Genomic DNA, 16008 nt, shown 5'->3' on the forward strand with positions numbered 1-16008 from the left:
AAAAACGTGAAATCATAATTAATTTTAAATATGCTTCTGGTCAGTAATTCTTTTATTAGTATCAATCGTTGTGAAATTGGCCTGATAAGTAGGATCAATCCTTACCAGAAATAAATACAGGACCACTTGAAGCAGTAGATCAAAGGTGGAAATGACTTTTAAAAATGACAAACACTATTGTTCAGCGTCAATTCATGGTGATGTAGCCATTGATATCCCTTTCTCCAAAAGCAGCGGGGCTGCACATTTCACGACTATTCTACCTTAATACTCAGTGACAGAAATCTGCACAGATTACAAAGAAGAACACTGGTCAGCTATCTGAAAAGAAAGCTCTTTCGATCTGTGAAGATGGGGTGTTTGCTATTTTGTCATTGGTTCGATTGGAATTAGCATTAGCATTAGCAATAGCAGTAGCAGTAGCAGTAGCACCATATTTAGCAAGTTATTGTCCTTTTTCACGTGGGGGTTTCCTGAGATCGTAAGCAACTTCTTCAGTCCTGGTAGATGGTGTATACCTCTCAGTCTACCCACTTTTGATCGAGCTGTATAAGCAAATTTATAAAATTTACACCTTTGTTCGATGAACCATTCCTTTCTGCATATATCAGAGCAAGTTTTCTTTAACCTTCCATTAGAGAAAAGAATGGAAATCATTTTCAAATCCTGACCAGGGAACAGTATAAGATGGTTAAAGCTTCAGGGTTTTTCTAAGTATTATTTAGTGCTTTAAAGCTTGGGTGTATCCAAATCTCATTGACTTACATGTCAAACGAGTCATCATCAGTCGTTGTATCTGTCGCTGCTGCAACTTTCCTGGAATTGTGAGATCAAGGTGGTTGTTGAGTTCCAAACTATAAGAATGGGGACTAGGCTGATCAACGGAGGTGCTACTGCTTGTTGGTCGAGCAGAGACCTGAAAGAAGAAAAAGGGCACCGGAATCCTGAAGGTTTCCGGTGATTCAAGCTTTGAATAAGTCGAAACAATAATCACCTTAGTTAAGACATAGTACTGTTATTTAATAACTACGTCTCTGCTCGAGACTACTTCTTGGCTTTCCCGTCCTTGGGTTCGGACAACTCAACTTTAACTTCAAAGTGATTGTAAACGTAGGAAGACAGAGACATCCGTCTCTTCCTCCAAATTTGAGAATGGTCTTTTAAAAGTAAAACAGTGACCGCCGATAGTGGAAGTAAACGATACTTTCCTGTCGAGTTGCTAAAGCTCGGCCACCAAGGGAGACCCCTCAACTCTAAGATGAGTCAAATTGAGTGGAAGAAGGATAGGAGATTCTCTCGAAAAGTTTTTTTTTTTTTTTTGAATAAGTAAAGATTTTCATTGATCAAAACAGGGTGTCCCTGTAGATTTTCTCGAAAAGTTATGGTAGATATTATGGCTTTTGATTCGTACCATTAGGCATAAAAAGATTAGAGGTCTTAAATCTGTCGAGTATATTATGATTTACAGTACTGATAGTAACCGTGACATGACTATGGAATCTCTGAAAATTCTAAGAGATTAATAACAGCAGTTACTGATATTGCATGTTCAATTACTATTATCTTGATTGATTAATCTAAACAATATGCAAATGGACAAAAGTACATGAAATGAGCAGTAGTTATGACCTTTGCCAGATTTTGTCACAAAGACCATATGTAGTTCACTGAATCTGTAGTTTGAACATCAAGTTTTGGCTCTGTCCAGAACTATAATTTTCATTTCAACAACTATTTGGATGTATTCCTTGGCTGATACATGTACAAACATTAATCATCCTACCCTATTCTAGCCTCTAGGGCCTGGATTAGAGAGGCATCTAGCCTGGTTCTAGGCATGAAGCATCACTCTAAGCTTCCAGCTGAAGATCATGAAAGTTGGTCCAAAACCAATGCGTTAAACATGGGATTATATGTTTTCAACCTTCCTCCATAGGGCATGTTGAAAATGGACCTCCATTGCGTCTGATTGCCATCAGGAGAAACGATATGCTGGAAGCTCTAAAGCATTTCATGCATGTATTATGCAGGGGAATGCAAGACCAACCCTTGAGTTTCAATGCTAAAGAAGAAAACCAGGATGGCCAATCTTTAAACTTATTCCCACAAATAAAAGTATCCCAGTATCGCCTTAGTTGTGAGCATCCATCAACACACAGCTTCAGATATATAATACACATTGTCTGACACTTTAGCATCTGAGGACACTGTCAAGTCCATTTGCTTCTGTGCAGCAACATCAAGGGATGGACACACGGTATGCATAATATCATGAAGCTTTGTGATCTTCTTCAAATCTCCACATTTAACATGACCCTGAGCAGCCAAAAGTTTCATAGTTTTTCCATTATCTCCTAGCTCACAAAGGCCAGTGACCAATGCAGAGTGGGTGGCTGGAGAAGGGGAAACCCCTTCTTCTATCATTTTCTCTAGCAAACCAGAGGCTTCACAAGTTTTACCAACTTTAAGATATGCATCAATTAATGTATTATAGGTAACAGCATTAGGAGCTAACCCCTTCAATGGAAGCTTAGTGAAAAGCCTCTGTGCTCGATCCAGATTCCCTGATTTGCACAGTCCATTTATAAGAGCATTATAAGTAACAATATTTGGCTTAAGACCCACTTTCAGCATCTCATCTCGTAAACTGAATGCTTCATTGACATTACCAGAGGCTGAATAGCCATGAATCAAAGTGCAGTATGTAAAATTATCTGGATTGAATCCTCGTTGCAGCAAAGCTGAAAAAAATCTTCTTGCATCATCAACCTTCCCTGACTTGCACAATCCTGCCATGGCTATATTATACACCACATTGTTGGGCAGAGAAAAACTTTTGGCACTTTCATCAAGAGTATTTGCAATTTTCTGAATATCCAGGCATCTAACATCAGTCTTCAAGCTATCCAAACCCATGTGAGCCAAAATAGGATCAGTACCTAGCATCTTCTGCAGCAGTAAATTTGCCTCATCAATCCTGCCTATCCTGTACAGGCAACTGACTATTTTGCTGCAAATGATTATGTTGGGTGCAAACCCTTCCTCAATCATCTCAAAAAATATGCTAAATGCTTTTTTCAAGTTTCCTACATCACACCAACCGGTAATCAGAGCCCCATAAGTAACAAGATTAGGGGCTAGTCCCCTGGTAAACGTTTCAGTAAGAAGATCCCCTACTTTGCTCAGTTTTCTAGATTTGAAAACTCCACTAATTAGAGAATTATACATTTCAATTGTAGGAAAAATTGCTTCCCTTTCCATCTTATCTTTAAGTTTTAAAGCTTCTTCAATTTCTCCAATTTTACAATACCCATCAATAAGGATTCTATAAGTTATTACATCTGGTAAGCACCCTAGTTCCTTCATTTTGCCAAATATCTCTTTCGCTTCATCCATTTTCCCTATCTTACATAATCCATTAATCATTGTATTAAAAACAATCCTATTTTTGGAAAAGCCCCTTGCTAAAATACTTTTCCAAAATCCTAAAGCTCTTTCAACATCTCCCATCTTGAAAAACACACCAAGCAGAGTACAACAACTGACCTCATCAGGGAGCAACCCTCTTTTGAGCATCACATGCCAAAGGTGCAAAGCATCATCAAAGGAACCTGCACGACATAAACCCTTGAGAAGGGCATTGTAAGTTACAACACTTGGTTCAATTCCTTCCTGAAGCATCTCATCACAAAGCTTGAAAGCGTCACTCATATGGCCCACTCTACAATACCCATCCACAAGAGTATTATAACTAAATGAATCCGGCTTTATGTTCCAACTACTCATACACATCAACACTCTCTCTGCCTCATGAGTTTGACCAAACTTACAATACCCGTTGATCAACGAATTGCAAACAAACAAATTCATCTTCAACCCCATTTTCAACATCTCTTCCTGAATCCTTAGAGCATTATCCATTTTACCAACTTGACAATAACCATCTAACAGCACACCATAAGCAAATTCATCCACAACCATCAATTCCTTCTCCATCTCTTTAACCACCTTCTCTGCTTCCTCCATCTCACGTTTTTTACAATAACCCTTGATCAACATTGTATAGGTAACCACATTCCTCGAAATCCCTTTCTCAAGCATCAACTTAAACACCCTTTTCGCTCCCTCCATATCTCCCAAACCAACAAACCCATCAATCAAACTATTATAACTAACCACATTCAACTCAAAACCTGAATTCTCCATTTCTTCAACAAACTCCACTGCTCTCTCCGCTCTCCCTTGTTTACAATACGCATTAACAATTATCGAACAGGTAAACACATCTGGCACGATCCCAATACTGATCATCTGCCCATAAACAAGCAAAGCCGTATGACTTTCCCCATTCTTAACCAAACTACTTAACAAACAATTACATGATCTTAAACTGGGGACACGACCGTACTTTCCCATATTATCAAACACATTCAAAGCATTTTTAATCAACCCTTTTTCAGCATAAATTTTCAATAACATATCGAAAACCAAGGGAGAAAATTTAAAATCCTTATAAACCCTGACGAGCTCATTCCAAACTAAAAAAGAGGAGTACTTGTTCTTACGTAAACCGACCAACTCGGATAAATGAGCTCTGGTTTCATCGTACATGCGAGCTCGACACAAGATGTGGACGATTATGCAATACGACTTGACGTTTGGTCGGAAATTTTGTTGCTTCGAAGCTAATTTGAAGAAATGCAAGGAAGCGTTGGGGTTTAGTTTAAGGTTTCGGAGAACGGAATTGAGGAGTTCATCGGAGAAGTCGAAAGACAGGTCGTTGAGGGCGTTGTAACGGCCTAGGATGAGGAGTCGGGTGATCCGGGAGAGGAGTTCGGGTCCGGTGATGTTGAATTCGTCCCGGAGTTTCCAGCGGAGTGGAGAGGACGCGTGGAAGGATTTGAGCGGGCGGTGGAGATGAGCGTGCAGGGAAGGAGAGTGGAGCCGAAAGTTCCTGAACATTGGGTTTAAGCATCTCAGTTATGAAACAATCGGCATTTCTGGCCGTTGGAGAAGAATCAAATATTGCATTCCAAGGTTTTGACTTGGAGCATGAAACCTTTTGCGGTGAGGAAATGCTTCTATTTCCATGCCGACTCTGCAGTTGAAAGAGAAGAGATGGGGGCATTCGACGCTGTAGTTGCAGGCTTGAAACTTGAATTGGGTTAACATGGCCTGTTTATAGGAAACGAATGGGCTTTTCATTGGGCCGATATCTTGGCTGTCCATTGCTGTTAGGATACATGGTAGGAGGACATCTAATCCAACGTAAACTTTGGCTGTACTTCGATTGTCAATGTCCTGTTTCTGTCAAGTGGAAACTCACTTGAATTTTCGTGGTGGCTCTGCTCTTTTTAATGTCTGGTCTTGTTCTAACAGGTTTCAATCCGGGCACAAAGATTTTGCCAAAGACTAGTGGCTGAACGACTCATTTCTGTGTAGTCATTGAGTAATTACTTTGAATACTCTGCCACTACCCACCCAGCTCCAAGCTTTTGAGCTGTTGAGGATGAAAGGTTCCTCCCCCCATTTCATTTTCTTGAAGGTGACATTGAATCTTTTTCCCCCTTAAGGGGACAACATATATATAAATACGTTCCCAGCAAGTCCGGACCGGAAGGCTGCCGGGGTTCATGAACTCTGCCAATACCACACTCTCGTACTTTCCATTGCCATATTCTATGTACCTCAGGCTCAGCAGTTCATCTCGGTGCAATCAGATTTGAAGGGGCGGAAGTATCAATGAAAGCAGTTAGAGACAAATGAAAAGGGTGAAAAGGTAATAATCTTTCAAAGTCATTGGTTGATATTCACCATTATTGAGGCCAAAGGATGGAAAAAGTGGGGGAAAAAAGTGTCCCACTTTTTCCATCTTTTCTCAGTCACTTTCCAAAAGGACTTAATACAATTTGTACGAAGGTCAGTAGTTTTGCCCCTCCCTAGAAGCCAAAGAAGCTGCGTAGCAACTTCGGGCCTCTTTAGTCTTCCAATCAGCGCAACTTCTGCGCAAGACTCGAAGTTCCCCTTTGTAACTCTGTTTACAAATTGCATAGCAATGTGAAAATCCGAGGGTAAATTTCTGACCAAACTATTCTTTTCGCTAGTATATATAATATACATATTATGGAGTAATACCTTTACTCGAGTTAACCCTCCTGAACAAAGCAGTTTTCCAATGGAAATTGCTAGTATTTCCAAGCCTATTAAATGGTTCTCCAACAAGAGTTTAAGGTTAAGCTTTCCTCGACTTCGCTCGAAATCCAAATCCTCAAGCTCCTTGCCATCACCAACTGTAATTCGTCCACCAGTACCTAATATCAGTACTAAAGAAGAAGATCTTCAAGTTGTCTTTCGTCGTTTTGATTGTGACGGAGATGGTAAGATTTCGAGCGAGGAACTCAGTGCTTACTTCGCCTCCATAGGCGACTACGTATCAAGACAGGAAGCTCAAAGGGTCATCAAAGATTTCGACAACAATGGCGACAACCGGTTGGAATTCAATGACTTCGTCAAGTTGATGGAAGGAGGCAATGAGGGCGACGATGACATTAAAAGAGCGTTCGAGATGTACGAGGTTGACAAAGGCTGTGGGTGCATCACGCCGGTAGGGCTGCAGCAAATGCTTAACCGTCTAGGGGATGTGAAATCGTATGAAGAGTGCGTTGCCATGATTCGAGTGTTTGATCTTGATGGCAATGGAGTGCTTGACTTCCATGAATTTCAACAAATGATGAGACGTGAACCATAGAAAAAGGTAGTGTAAGTAGAGTCTATACATATATGTATTCTACCAGGCACTAGCAGCTGAACGTCCCTACTTTTTCCCATTGAAATTATGCATGGAAAAAACCTTGTTAATTTACTCTCCATGTTTGTTTCTTTGTGGGTAGTGGGTACATCAGTGTTTTAAGTACTTTTTAAGCCTTTTGGCAGTAATACCATGGTCAAGGTTTTCTTTATATTGTCACTAGTATCAAATTGAATCAATAAAAAAAAATGAATGATCAAACAAATGTATCTGTTCTAAACTTGTAGAAAAAATCGGTAGTTTGCCTGTTCAGTCACGGTTTAACAAGAGACTTGACTAGGGTCAAGAACACCCAAGGTCTTGTATCTTCCTTCATTTCCACACCCAGACGGGGCCCAGCCCCATAAACCAAGCAAGGTAACGGTCCTTGTAAGCTTCAATGATGCTGGAAAATAATAGACAAAGATATACATGAATTCGATTTTCAATCATTCATAATTGTCGTGGGAAAATCCTACTTCGTTAATAATCAAGAATTAAACCGTAAGTTTTAAGTATAAGTCACACTTAAACATTTGATTCATTTATTAATGTATGATTCTTACTTAATAAAATAATGAAGCCTAACCTAATAATGAACAAAATTATATAACAAAAGCAGACATTGAGTTGATTATCCAAATCTGGGGGTAGCTCTAAAACTGTTGATAGGGGTGGCAAAGCTTGGATTCACGGGTTTGTTCAGGAGGTATGCAATGCAGTCAAATTTTATGTCATTCCAGGAATACTATAGCAAACAAGCTTGTATCACGGGCCAGCATATATTTTAGATAAACTTGAGACTAAACTAATGGAAGTGGGGTCTTAAGAATTTTCCTTTGAAAAAGAAAGAAATCGTTTGTTTTTGAACGTAAAACTTTGGGTAAAATAGCGTTGAGTCATTCTTTGTATTTTTGCAAGTAGGATCATTAAACTAATGAAGCAGCTCCTGAGGAAATTACACATTTTTGTAGCCTACGTAAGGCGTTGCTGTTTGAGTCAACAAACTCTGATTCATCTGTAATATTTTATAATCCTTAAACGCGTTTATCCCAACATTAATCCCATCAGGCGGCAGCTAGCATTCTTCAAATTCATATTCTCCAATCCGCAAATTGTTTCGTCTGAACTTTCACCATGAATCAGTTCCTTTTGTGCTTCCTCTCACTCAATCTTTTCACTTTACACATAACTGCTCAACAAAACTACTCAGGGAATTCAGCGTTGGGTTGCAGTAACAACGATGAATCAGGTCCTTCTCCAGCGTTTCTTTACACTTGCAATGGCCAAGAGCGACATTGCCAGGCCTTTCTTATCTACAAGTCTCAACCTCCTTTTAACACAGTTCCCAGCATTTCAGCTCTGACATCTTCGAACCCGGCAGAGCTTGCTACCATCAATACTGTAACAGAGCATGCGGAGTTCCCAACTAGTAAAGAGGTAATCATTCCTGTAAATTGCTCTTGTTTAGGCCAGTATTATCTGGCAAACACCAAGTTTCGCATTTCAAGCATTTACGGCACCTATCATACTATAGGAACCATGGCATACCAGGGATTGTCCACATGTAGGTCCCTTAAACGTGCAAACCCACTTAGTGAATACAAATTGGTTCCTGGAATTGAATTGAAAGTTCCACTTCGATGTGCTTGTCCAACAAGGTATCAGATTAAGAGTGGAACAAAGTATCTGCTGACTTACTCTATTAGCTTGGGGGATAATATTCCAGATATAAGTGATAGGTTCAATGTGAGCAAAAAGAGCATTAATGATGCAAATGGTTTGGAAGAAAAACAAACTATTTTCCCTTCCACGACAATCCTAATTCCTTTGCCAACGAAACCTTCAAGTTCACAAACCATAATTCACAAGGACCAACTGCATGATTCACCTCCAATTGTAAAACATCCTGAAAGCCATAGATCAAAGAGGAAATTGTATGAGTGGCTTGTAATCGCAGCAGCTTGTTCTATGCTGGTTCTTATCATCATTCTGTTCACAATCTTTGTGTTTAATAAGAGAAAGGATGGAGTTCCTCGGAGTGGCCATGAAAGAACGAAGATCAAACATGTATTGTCAGAAGACCTCCGAGTTGAAATTGCAAGCTTTGACCAAGGCTTGAGAGTGTTTACATTTGAGGAGATAAAGAAAGCCACACAAAATTTCAGTTCCAAGAACAGAATAAGCGGTTCTGTTTACCGCGGTGGTTTTGGTGGGAAGATCCTGGCTGTGAAAAGAATGAGACTAGATGTATCCAAGGAGGTACAACTGCTGAAGAATATCAATCATTTCAATTTGATAAAGCTTCAAGGTGTCTGTGAAAATGGTGGCTCTTTCTATCTTGTTTTTGAATATATGAAAGAAGGGTCTCTAAGGGATTGGCTTTGCAATCAAAGCCCCGATGAGATTGGGAGCTGGACGAAGAGGATTCAGATTGCTTTGGATGTTGCTTATGGACTTCACTATCTTCACAGTTTTACCAAACCAGCCTATGTGCACGGCGACATCAAGAGCAGCAATGTTCTGCTAAACAGTGGTCTAAGGGCCAAAATTACAAACTTCAGCCTTGCGAGAGCGGTGGTCAACGAAACAAGCAGCGTTGCTCAGACAGCACGTGTTGTTGGGACCAGAGGTTATATGGCACCTGAGTATATACAGACAGGTCAGGTTACTTCTAAGATTGATGTCTATGCTTTTGGAGTTGTGCTGTTGGAACTGATTACTGGCAAAGATGCCATCATTACACAAGATAGAAGAGAAATATTGCTGTCAGCAACAGTTGTTTCCATGATGGAAAAAGACAATGCAGAAGCTGAGCTCGATTCCCTTACCGATCCTAGGCTAAAATCTGATAATCGGACAGAAGTTGCACTTCGGATGGCTCAATTAAGTGTAGCCTGCTTGACAGAAGAACCAACAAAGAGACCAAGCATGGAGGATGTAGTGTCAGTTCTGTCCAAAATTCGGGCAGACCTACTTACATAGCAGCCGTTGTAAGGTTATTTTACTATATAGGATACAGTCCTGTTCTGTAAATTCTGATAAATGTTAGAAGTCAAGCCAACTGTTGAGTGGAACTTACTTTAGAAAAATTAATTCCTCTGAAACAAGCAATAAAAAGATGTCATATTGTGATTTTGATTATTTTTATTGCAGTTACACATGAAATGAAATTTACCTTGAAATGAAAGAGATTTAATAAGCACGGGTTTTCAAAACTAATAAATTTATAAAAATGAAGGGTGGCACTGAGAGCCACAAGGAATGAACATCAGTGCTTCTCCTAAAATCAACTCTATGGAGATAATGATCCTGTGTGCTTGGGCCTTTGGTTCTAATAGGAAAAGGCCCAGCTTTTAACTCTTTGAAAGAATAGTGAAGCATATTTTTGAGAATTTTGGGACTTGGGATTTCAGTAAGGGAACCTCCCAGTCATACGAATATGTTCAAGGGTTCTTCTAAGGCCATATTTATAAACTGCCTGATGGCCTGCTCTGAAACCATCTCCATACACAGGGGAAGTGTCTGATTCAATTTGGTGCTTGAAGAACTCCCCAAGCTTCCTCTCAAATTGAGGTCTTTTGCCCTTTTGTAATCTACTAGAAGCAGAGGATGAAGTTGATGCAACATTGCTGCTTGAAGCAGATTCGAGTTGGGTAAGTAACCACATGTGTGCTAACACCTGACAAATACCCTCCTCAACATCCTGACTAAGGGTCCGGAAACCTAACAAACAATAACCACATATGTCAGTGTCTTCCATATGGGCCAAAAAGAAACGATTTTTTCTACATATTATGAAGGAAAGAGGAAGAACCTTGAAGTCGCATCCATGCATGCATCATCTCATGGGCTAAGATTGACCCCGTTAGTAACCTACATGGTCAAAAATTTTGATTTTGCATCAAATACATCAGCATTGCTTAAACTAGCAGAATTAAGATAACTCAAGCTAGCATCATCTGCTACAGTATGCAAGGTTTGCAAAAAAGGCATTTGGGTCTTTAGAAGGCAAGAAGAGGCTATCAGGACTACAATTCTTTCATTCAATCCTCATAGACTCCATCCTTTTTTTTCTTTTCTCTTTTACCCTTGATTCAATTACTCCACAGACATGTAATAACTATAGAACCGACAGCACCATTTTATGTATCTTCATCTTGGGGGCCGCCTGCTCGTCAAGTGTGTTTAAGAATTAAGGCATACATGACTTCCAGTCTTAAGTAGGTATGATTAATTAAACTGATCTATACCATTAATAGTAGACATGATACCATTTTTCACCTTTTCCCCTCATTGTTTCTGTGGATTAATATGATAAAAAAACATGAAATTGCTATGTGGTAAGCAAGTAACATAAATATCTCTTTTCTGTTCCATCTTCTGCATCTAATTAACTTGTTCTGAGTCTCTATTTGTATGTTATCAGAAATTGTTTGATTACATGGGGACCTATTAATATATATGTAAAAGCAATCATGACAAGCAATACAATACCTTGGCAGGCCATATAAAATGAGAATCGCAGTCACTTCACATCGACGTGTCAGTTTGCAGGGCTCTGTTATCATGTCCATGGCTCGATTTCCTGTCCCAAATCTTGGTCGCCTTAGAATCTGATGATTTCAGGTTGAAGATAGTATAAATCTCTGACAAAAACTACTAATGAAAATTTTCAAGTATCATACATTAAAGCAAAAGAGAATTTTAAATATTCTTACAGTGCTGACAGTTTGTTCCTCAGAGAGGCAGAGTCCTCTAGTCTCTGGCATATGATAATGGCCCTGCCCAAGACAACATTTTAGAACACAATTGTAGAATATAAAGAAGTGACCAAACATTAACTCATTCTACATGGTATTTCCATGACATCTAGAAGCAGAAGTATGCCCATATTTTTTCAACATCAGTCAGACATGACTGAAAAGATGTTGCGTCAACATATGATATTGCTAAGGAAAAACATCCTAGAAATTATGATTTATGTCATTCTTTAAGCATTTTTTCCCTTACATTCTTTTCTCCCTCTCTGGCTTCATTCAAAGCTTGCCTTTCAACCAGGAGTAACGGAACTTGCTGCTCCACTTTCATATTTAAACCTTCATAAAATTCTAGTATATCCAGATAAAGGGGTTGGCATTGCTTGGTATCCATAACTGCAGAGTCCAGACACTCTAGGCAGAGCTTCCGTCCATCATTAAGGGCAACATATCCTGTGTCTCGTGGCTGCATATTAGGAGGAAATGTGTTAAACTTTCTCAACCTTTTCTTTCTTCTTCTTCAGAAATAGTAGCCAAGATTTAACTTAGGAAACTTAAGCTTACAACGATGCATGCATTTCATCATACTCACCTCCATTCGCTCACAGCTGCAGCACCGTGGAGTACCATCATGTTCATGAGAAGGGCAGTACTTCTGGATCCAAAAAGGATGTGCCCTATATTCAATAAGACCAGCAGGGTTTGTTGGAATCTGTCAAAAGTATATATCCCAGAAGACAACACAACTAGCAATGAGTGATGTGCATAAGAAATAGAAGATTTACTTTCTTCTGTTTCAAAACGACATAAAAAACAGTGTATAATATAAGATTTGAACATGATATGCATATAGAGGTTTCCGATGATATGCATTCAGATGTTTAAACATGAAACTGCATCCAAGGGCATTAACTATAAACTATGCTTTTTGCCATCATATCTGCATAAGACTCTATTCAGATGACACTTATATTTACTTGTATGACCTACAGGATTTTGGTTTATTTGGCACTTGAAATTCATTATTAGGTAAGAAAAACTGGATAACATAAGAAACACACTTATCATTTGGTATTACTATAAGTTTGTTATTGACATTCATTTGAAATATATATATATATATATATATGCACTGAAACATGCACCAAATCACAAATAATCCTGCCATAAATGTTAATGCATTGAATGGAGTACAAACAGCACAAATTCATATTAAATAACATAAGCCTGATGCAAGGGAAAAAAGCTTACAAAGTGGTTGCAGACATCACATTTAGGATGGTACCGCTCCTTGTAGCAAGATTTATGAAAACGATAATTCCCAGACATAGAGAACTATAGAAGAAAGTATGCATTAAAGTTAGCTTATTCATCACCCTAAACATCTAATGAAGGAACCAAAGATGGCAACGTTAATAGCCACCAAAAAGTCCACTAAGAATGTAAATTTGTACCTCATAATCAGAAATTGGAAGGTTGCAGGCATGGCAACGGAAACATTCTGGATGCCAAAATGCATTCAGGCAATTTAGAAATCTTCCATGACCAATCTCAGTATTGCAACCAGCACATATCCTACCAAAAATGAAATATTTGATCATGGGAGCAAAAAGGGTCAGGCTATATAATACAGCAACAGATTCTTTATACAATGCAGCATAATTGATGCCAAGAAAAGCCATTATCATCATACATTCACAAGAAAAAAGCTCAAAGATAAATCAATATTTAAGCCCTGATTAATTGAGCTGGTATGAGATAGATATTGCAGCTAATGACATTCATATACCTGTATCCCATCGGAAAATGGACCGGCATAGGTTGATACATATTTGCATTTTCATACTGGGGAGGAGGTTCAAAGTTCAAGCTTTCTTGTAAGGCCCTAGCAAGTTGCTCATCTTCCTCTAGTTGAGATTCATCATCTACCCAATAATTTGAGAAACTTAAGATTAGAAGGATAAGTAGGGAAGAAAAAGAATTACAATTCGATGGTAATATAAAAAAAAAATCTCAATTCATTTTATTAGAAAATAATTGGTTGATATCATAAAGTACAGCTGACAAGAACATTCATGGTAACATCAGGTAGACATGCCACTCACCTATTACCTTTCTCCCTTTCTGACTTTCCTCTAGCAGGGATAGGGCAATAGCACGATCTACATCTTCATTCTCCAGCTCCTGCCATGCATCCTACATTCATTGTTGAGACCAAGATGTAACATAGGAAACATATTAGAAGCTAATTAGACTAACTCAAATAGTCCAATGATTTATTTGTACAAGAAAGTATCCTTTAGAACCAATGCTTCATAATCTAATTTGTAACATGTCTACTACACAACCTAGCCAAATCCATCAAGTGATAAGACCTTATGTATGTCCTACCAGTAGCATTGCAGAGAGTAGGATGGGATCAAATCATCCAAAAAGTTGAGAACACATAAATAGCAATATGGAAAGAGAAATGGAGAAACAGTCACAGATATAAATACCCCTGAGACAGAAGGAGCATTAAATTGGGGATGAGGATCCTCCACATAATTTCCATGATAATGCCCCTCTGAAAATTTATGGGCACAGCCTTTAAATAATTTTTTAATCCAATCCATAATGCAGAATGTTATCTGCTCATGATAAATAAGGTTTCCACCTGCATATAGAACATACATTCATGCAAATCAACAAACAGATATTGCAAATTCTAAATAAATTTAAAAACAAATTCAGTAAATTCAGAAGGCCAAAATGAAGAGAGTTACACAATTCATGCCTAGATAAATGGAAGAAATGTATACTTTTAACGGAAGAATCATCAATCAACAAAGCTTGACAGGAGCTTCACCATTCTAATGTAGAAGATTAAAACGCAGCAAATAACATAATGGGGAAAACGCCAAGTAACAGTCATTTTATCGAGCCTAAACCGGTTCCTAAAGAATATAATCATAGTGGATCATAAGCAGCCTAGAAGAGAAGAATGCTAACGAGACTCGATAGGCTAGGCAGCTAAACTATTTTATGTTTAATAACAGCGGTTCATACATATAGACATCGAACAAAAACTGCCTACTATAGGTTACATTATATCAGTTCAGCTGCATTTGTCATTCAATGCAAGCAAGTCAAACCAGGATAAACAATTAGCAATCAAAATCACCCACCTGGCATTCTGCTACCCCAGAATGCTTAAGCTAAAAATCAGTGAAAAGAATCAAAATTCTCTCCAGAGCAAGTGAATATAAAGAGAGATAGAAAGAAAGAAAGAGAAGGAGAAGAAAAAACGGAAAACAGATTCTTTCCAGCTCAGGATGCCCCAAAAATTCATGACACATAACGACTGAATTGCAGGTTCAAAAAGAACAAAAGGTAAAGAATCAAACAAGTGGAGAAATGACTCACCTCAAACAAACCAAAAACCTGCAGCAAAGGGTGGAAGAAGGCTGCAGAAGAGAACTAGATCAGATAAGATCTCCAAATTAACGAAAAAAGTTTCAATTTTTCCAGTCTGTATAAAGCTATATATTCCCCCTCTCACCCTTTTCTTCTTCCCTTTTTTTCTTTTCTGTCTCTTTTGTGTATGAGAATGAATAATCTATTGAAGAATAAAAAGAACAACGAAGAACAGTGACACCCTTTATTGTTTTGGCTCCAAAGAAGAATCTACCACACCTACAACCCTCAAAAATAAATTTGAAATACAAAAAACAAAAGTTGGGGAATTTTGTTTAACATGGTAAGGAATAGGAAGACAAATAAGCTAAGAATACAGGTGTTCTTCAACTGTACGCAAATTCAAAGTCAAACATGAAGCAAGCGTACAACTTTGAAGAATTTTTGTCATAACCCCAAAGGGATTGACGAAGATTCATCAAACCCAATTGGGCATTTCATTCACTCTTTCTTTTTTCCCCTCCTAAAATTTAGAAAGCTTTAATCTTTACATGTGGGGTTCTTCTAATTCTTCCACTAGAAGACCCCCTCAACAAAAAGGAGCAACCTTTCTCTGTTTAAACGGTAAAAACAAGTGAAAAAAAAAACAAAAAAGTGATTTTTTTAATGCAATTTAACTGTTTTCTTTTTTAAGTACTACCACTTTGGCTTGGCTTATCCTGATTAAAGTTGTTAACAGATCAAAAGTTTAGAAGATTAAAAGGAGTGAATAACTGATCTTAGGATGTCGACGAGACAGAGATCATTTAAAATATAAAAAATTAAATAAAAATGGGGAAAAAAAGAGAAAGAAAAAAAAAAGAATAAACTTTTTGGTAGAGATTCCAATTCCACTAGCTTGCAAAAAGGGTTTAAAAAAAAAAAGATCTAAAGACTCACAATGTGATGGAAAAAGTTCCAACCCACAACAAAAATTTTTCTCTCCTCCTTCTCTTTCTCTCCAACAATCATTCTCCCTTAAAATCTCTTTAACATTTGTGCATGGCTCTTCATTTTATTATATGG

General features: G+C 38.2%; 3 protein-coding genes and 1 pseudogene across 6 annotated transcripts; 2 read left to right on the plus strand and 2 right to left on the minus strand.

The window, feature by feature from the left end:
* Positions 1-1607: 1607 nt before the first annotated feature.
* On the minus strand, positions 1608-5160 carry LOC110417111 (Pentatricopeptide repeat (PPR) superfamily protein). Of its 2 annotated transcripts, XM_089783685.1 has the most exons (2): positions 4566-4742; positions 1609-4311 (listed from the first exon to the last, which is right to left on the minus strand). In XM_089783685.1, exons 1-2 carry the CDS (start codon positions 4602-4604, stop codon positions 2149-2151), a joined length of 2202 nt encoding a protein of 733 aa, XP_089639811.1. In that variant the 5' UTR covers positions 4605-4742; the 3' UTR covers positions 1609-2148. The 2 variants fall into 2 exon arrangements, with proteins under 2 accessions (XP_021284997.1, XP_089639811.1); XM_021429322.1 differs by having other exon boundaries at positions 1608-5160.
* A 163-nt stretch (positions 5161-5323) lies between these two features.
* LOC110417114 (putative calcium-binding protein CML41 pseudogene) lies at positions 5324-6959 on the plus strand (annotated as a pseudogene).
* An 807-nt stretch (positions 6960-7766) lies between these two features.
* On the plus strand, positions 7767-9931 carry LOC110417112 (lysM domain receptor-like kinase 4). Its single transcript, XM_021429323.1, has one exon. It carries the CDS (start codon positions 7925-7927, stop codon positions 9770-9772), a length of 1848 nt encoding a protein of 615 aa, XP_021284998.1. The 5' UTR covers positions 7767-7924; the 3' UTR covers positions 9773-9931.
* A 65-nt stretch (positions 9932-9996) lies between these two features.
* DA1 lies at positions 9997-15738 on the minus strand. Of its 3 annotated transcripts, XM_021429325.2 has the most exons (13): positions 15089-15738; positions 14953-14993; positions 14046-14203; positions 13653-13743; positions 13337-13472; positions 13002-13122; positions 12799-12882; positions 12140-12259; positions 11801-12013; positions 11509-11571; positions 11285-11403; positions 10605-10663; positions 9997-10513 (listed from the first exon to the last, which is right to left on the minus strand). In XM_021429325.2, exons 3-13 carry the CDS (start codon positions 14160-14162, stop codon positions 10200-10202), a joined length of 1437 nt encoding a protein of 478 aa, XP_021285000.1. In that variant the 5' UTR covers positions 14163-14203; positions 14953-14993; positions 15089-15738; the 3' UTR covers positions 9997-10199. The 3 variants fall into 3 exon arrangements, with proteins under 3 accessions (XP_021285000.1, XP_021284999.1, XP_089639650.1); XM_021429324.2 differs by having other exon boundaries at positions 14953-15737; XM_089783524.1 differs by lacking the exons at positions 14953-14993; positions 15089-15738 and having other exon boundaries at positions 14046-14237.
* Between the last annotated feature and the right edge of the window lie 270 nt (positions 15739-16008).

Source organism: Theobroma umbraticum, unplaced genomic scaffold, assembly GCF_002168275.2.
Source record: "Theobroma umbraticum cultivar Fairchild unplaced genomic scaffold, ASM216827v3 scaffold_51.0, whole genome shotgun sequence".
NCBI classification, from domain to species: Eukaryota; Viridiplantae; Streptophyta; class Magnoliopsida; order Malvales; family Malvaceae; genus Theobroma; species Theobroma umbraticum.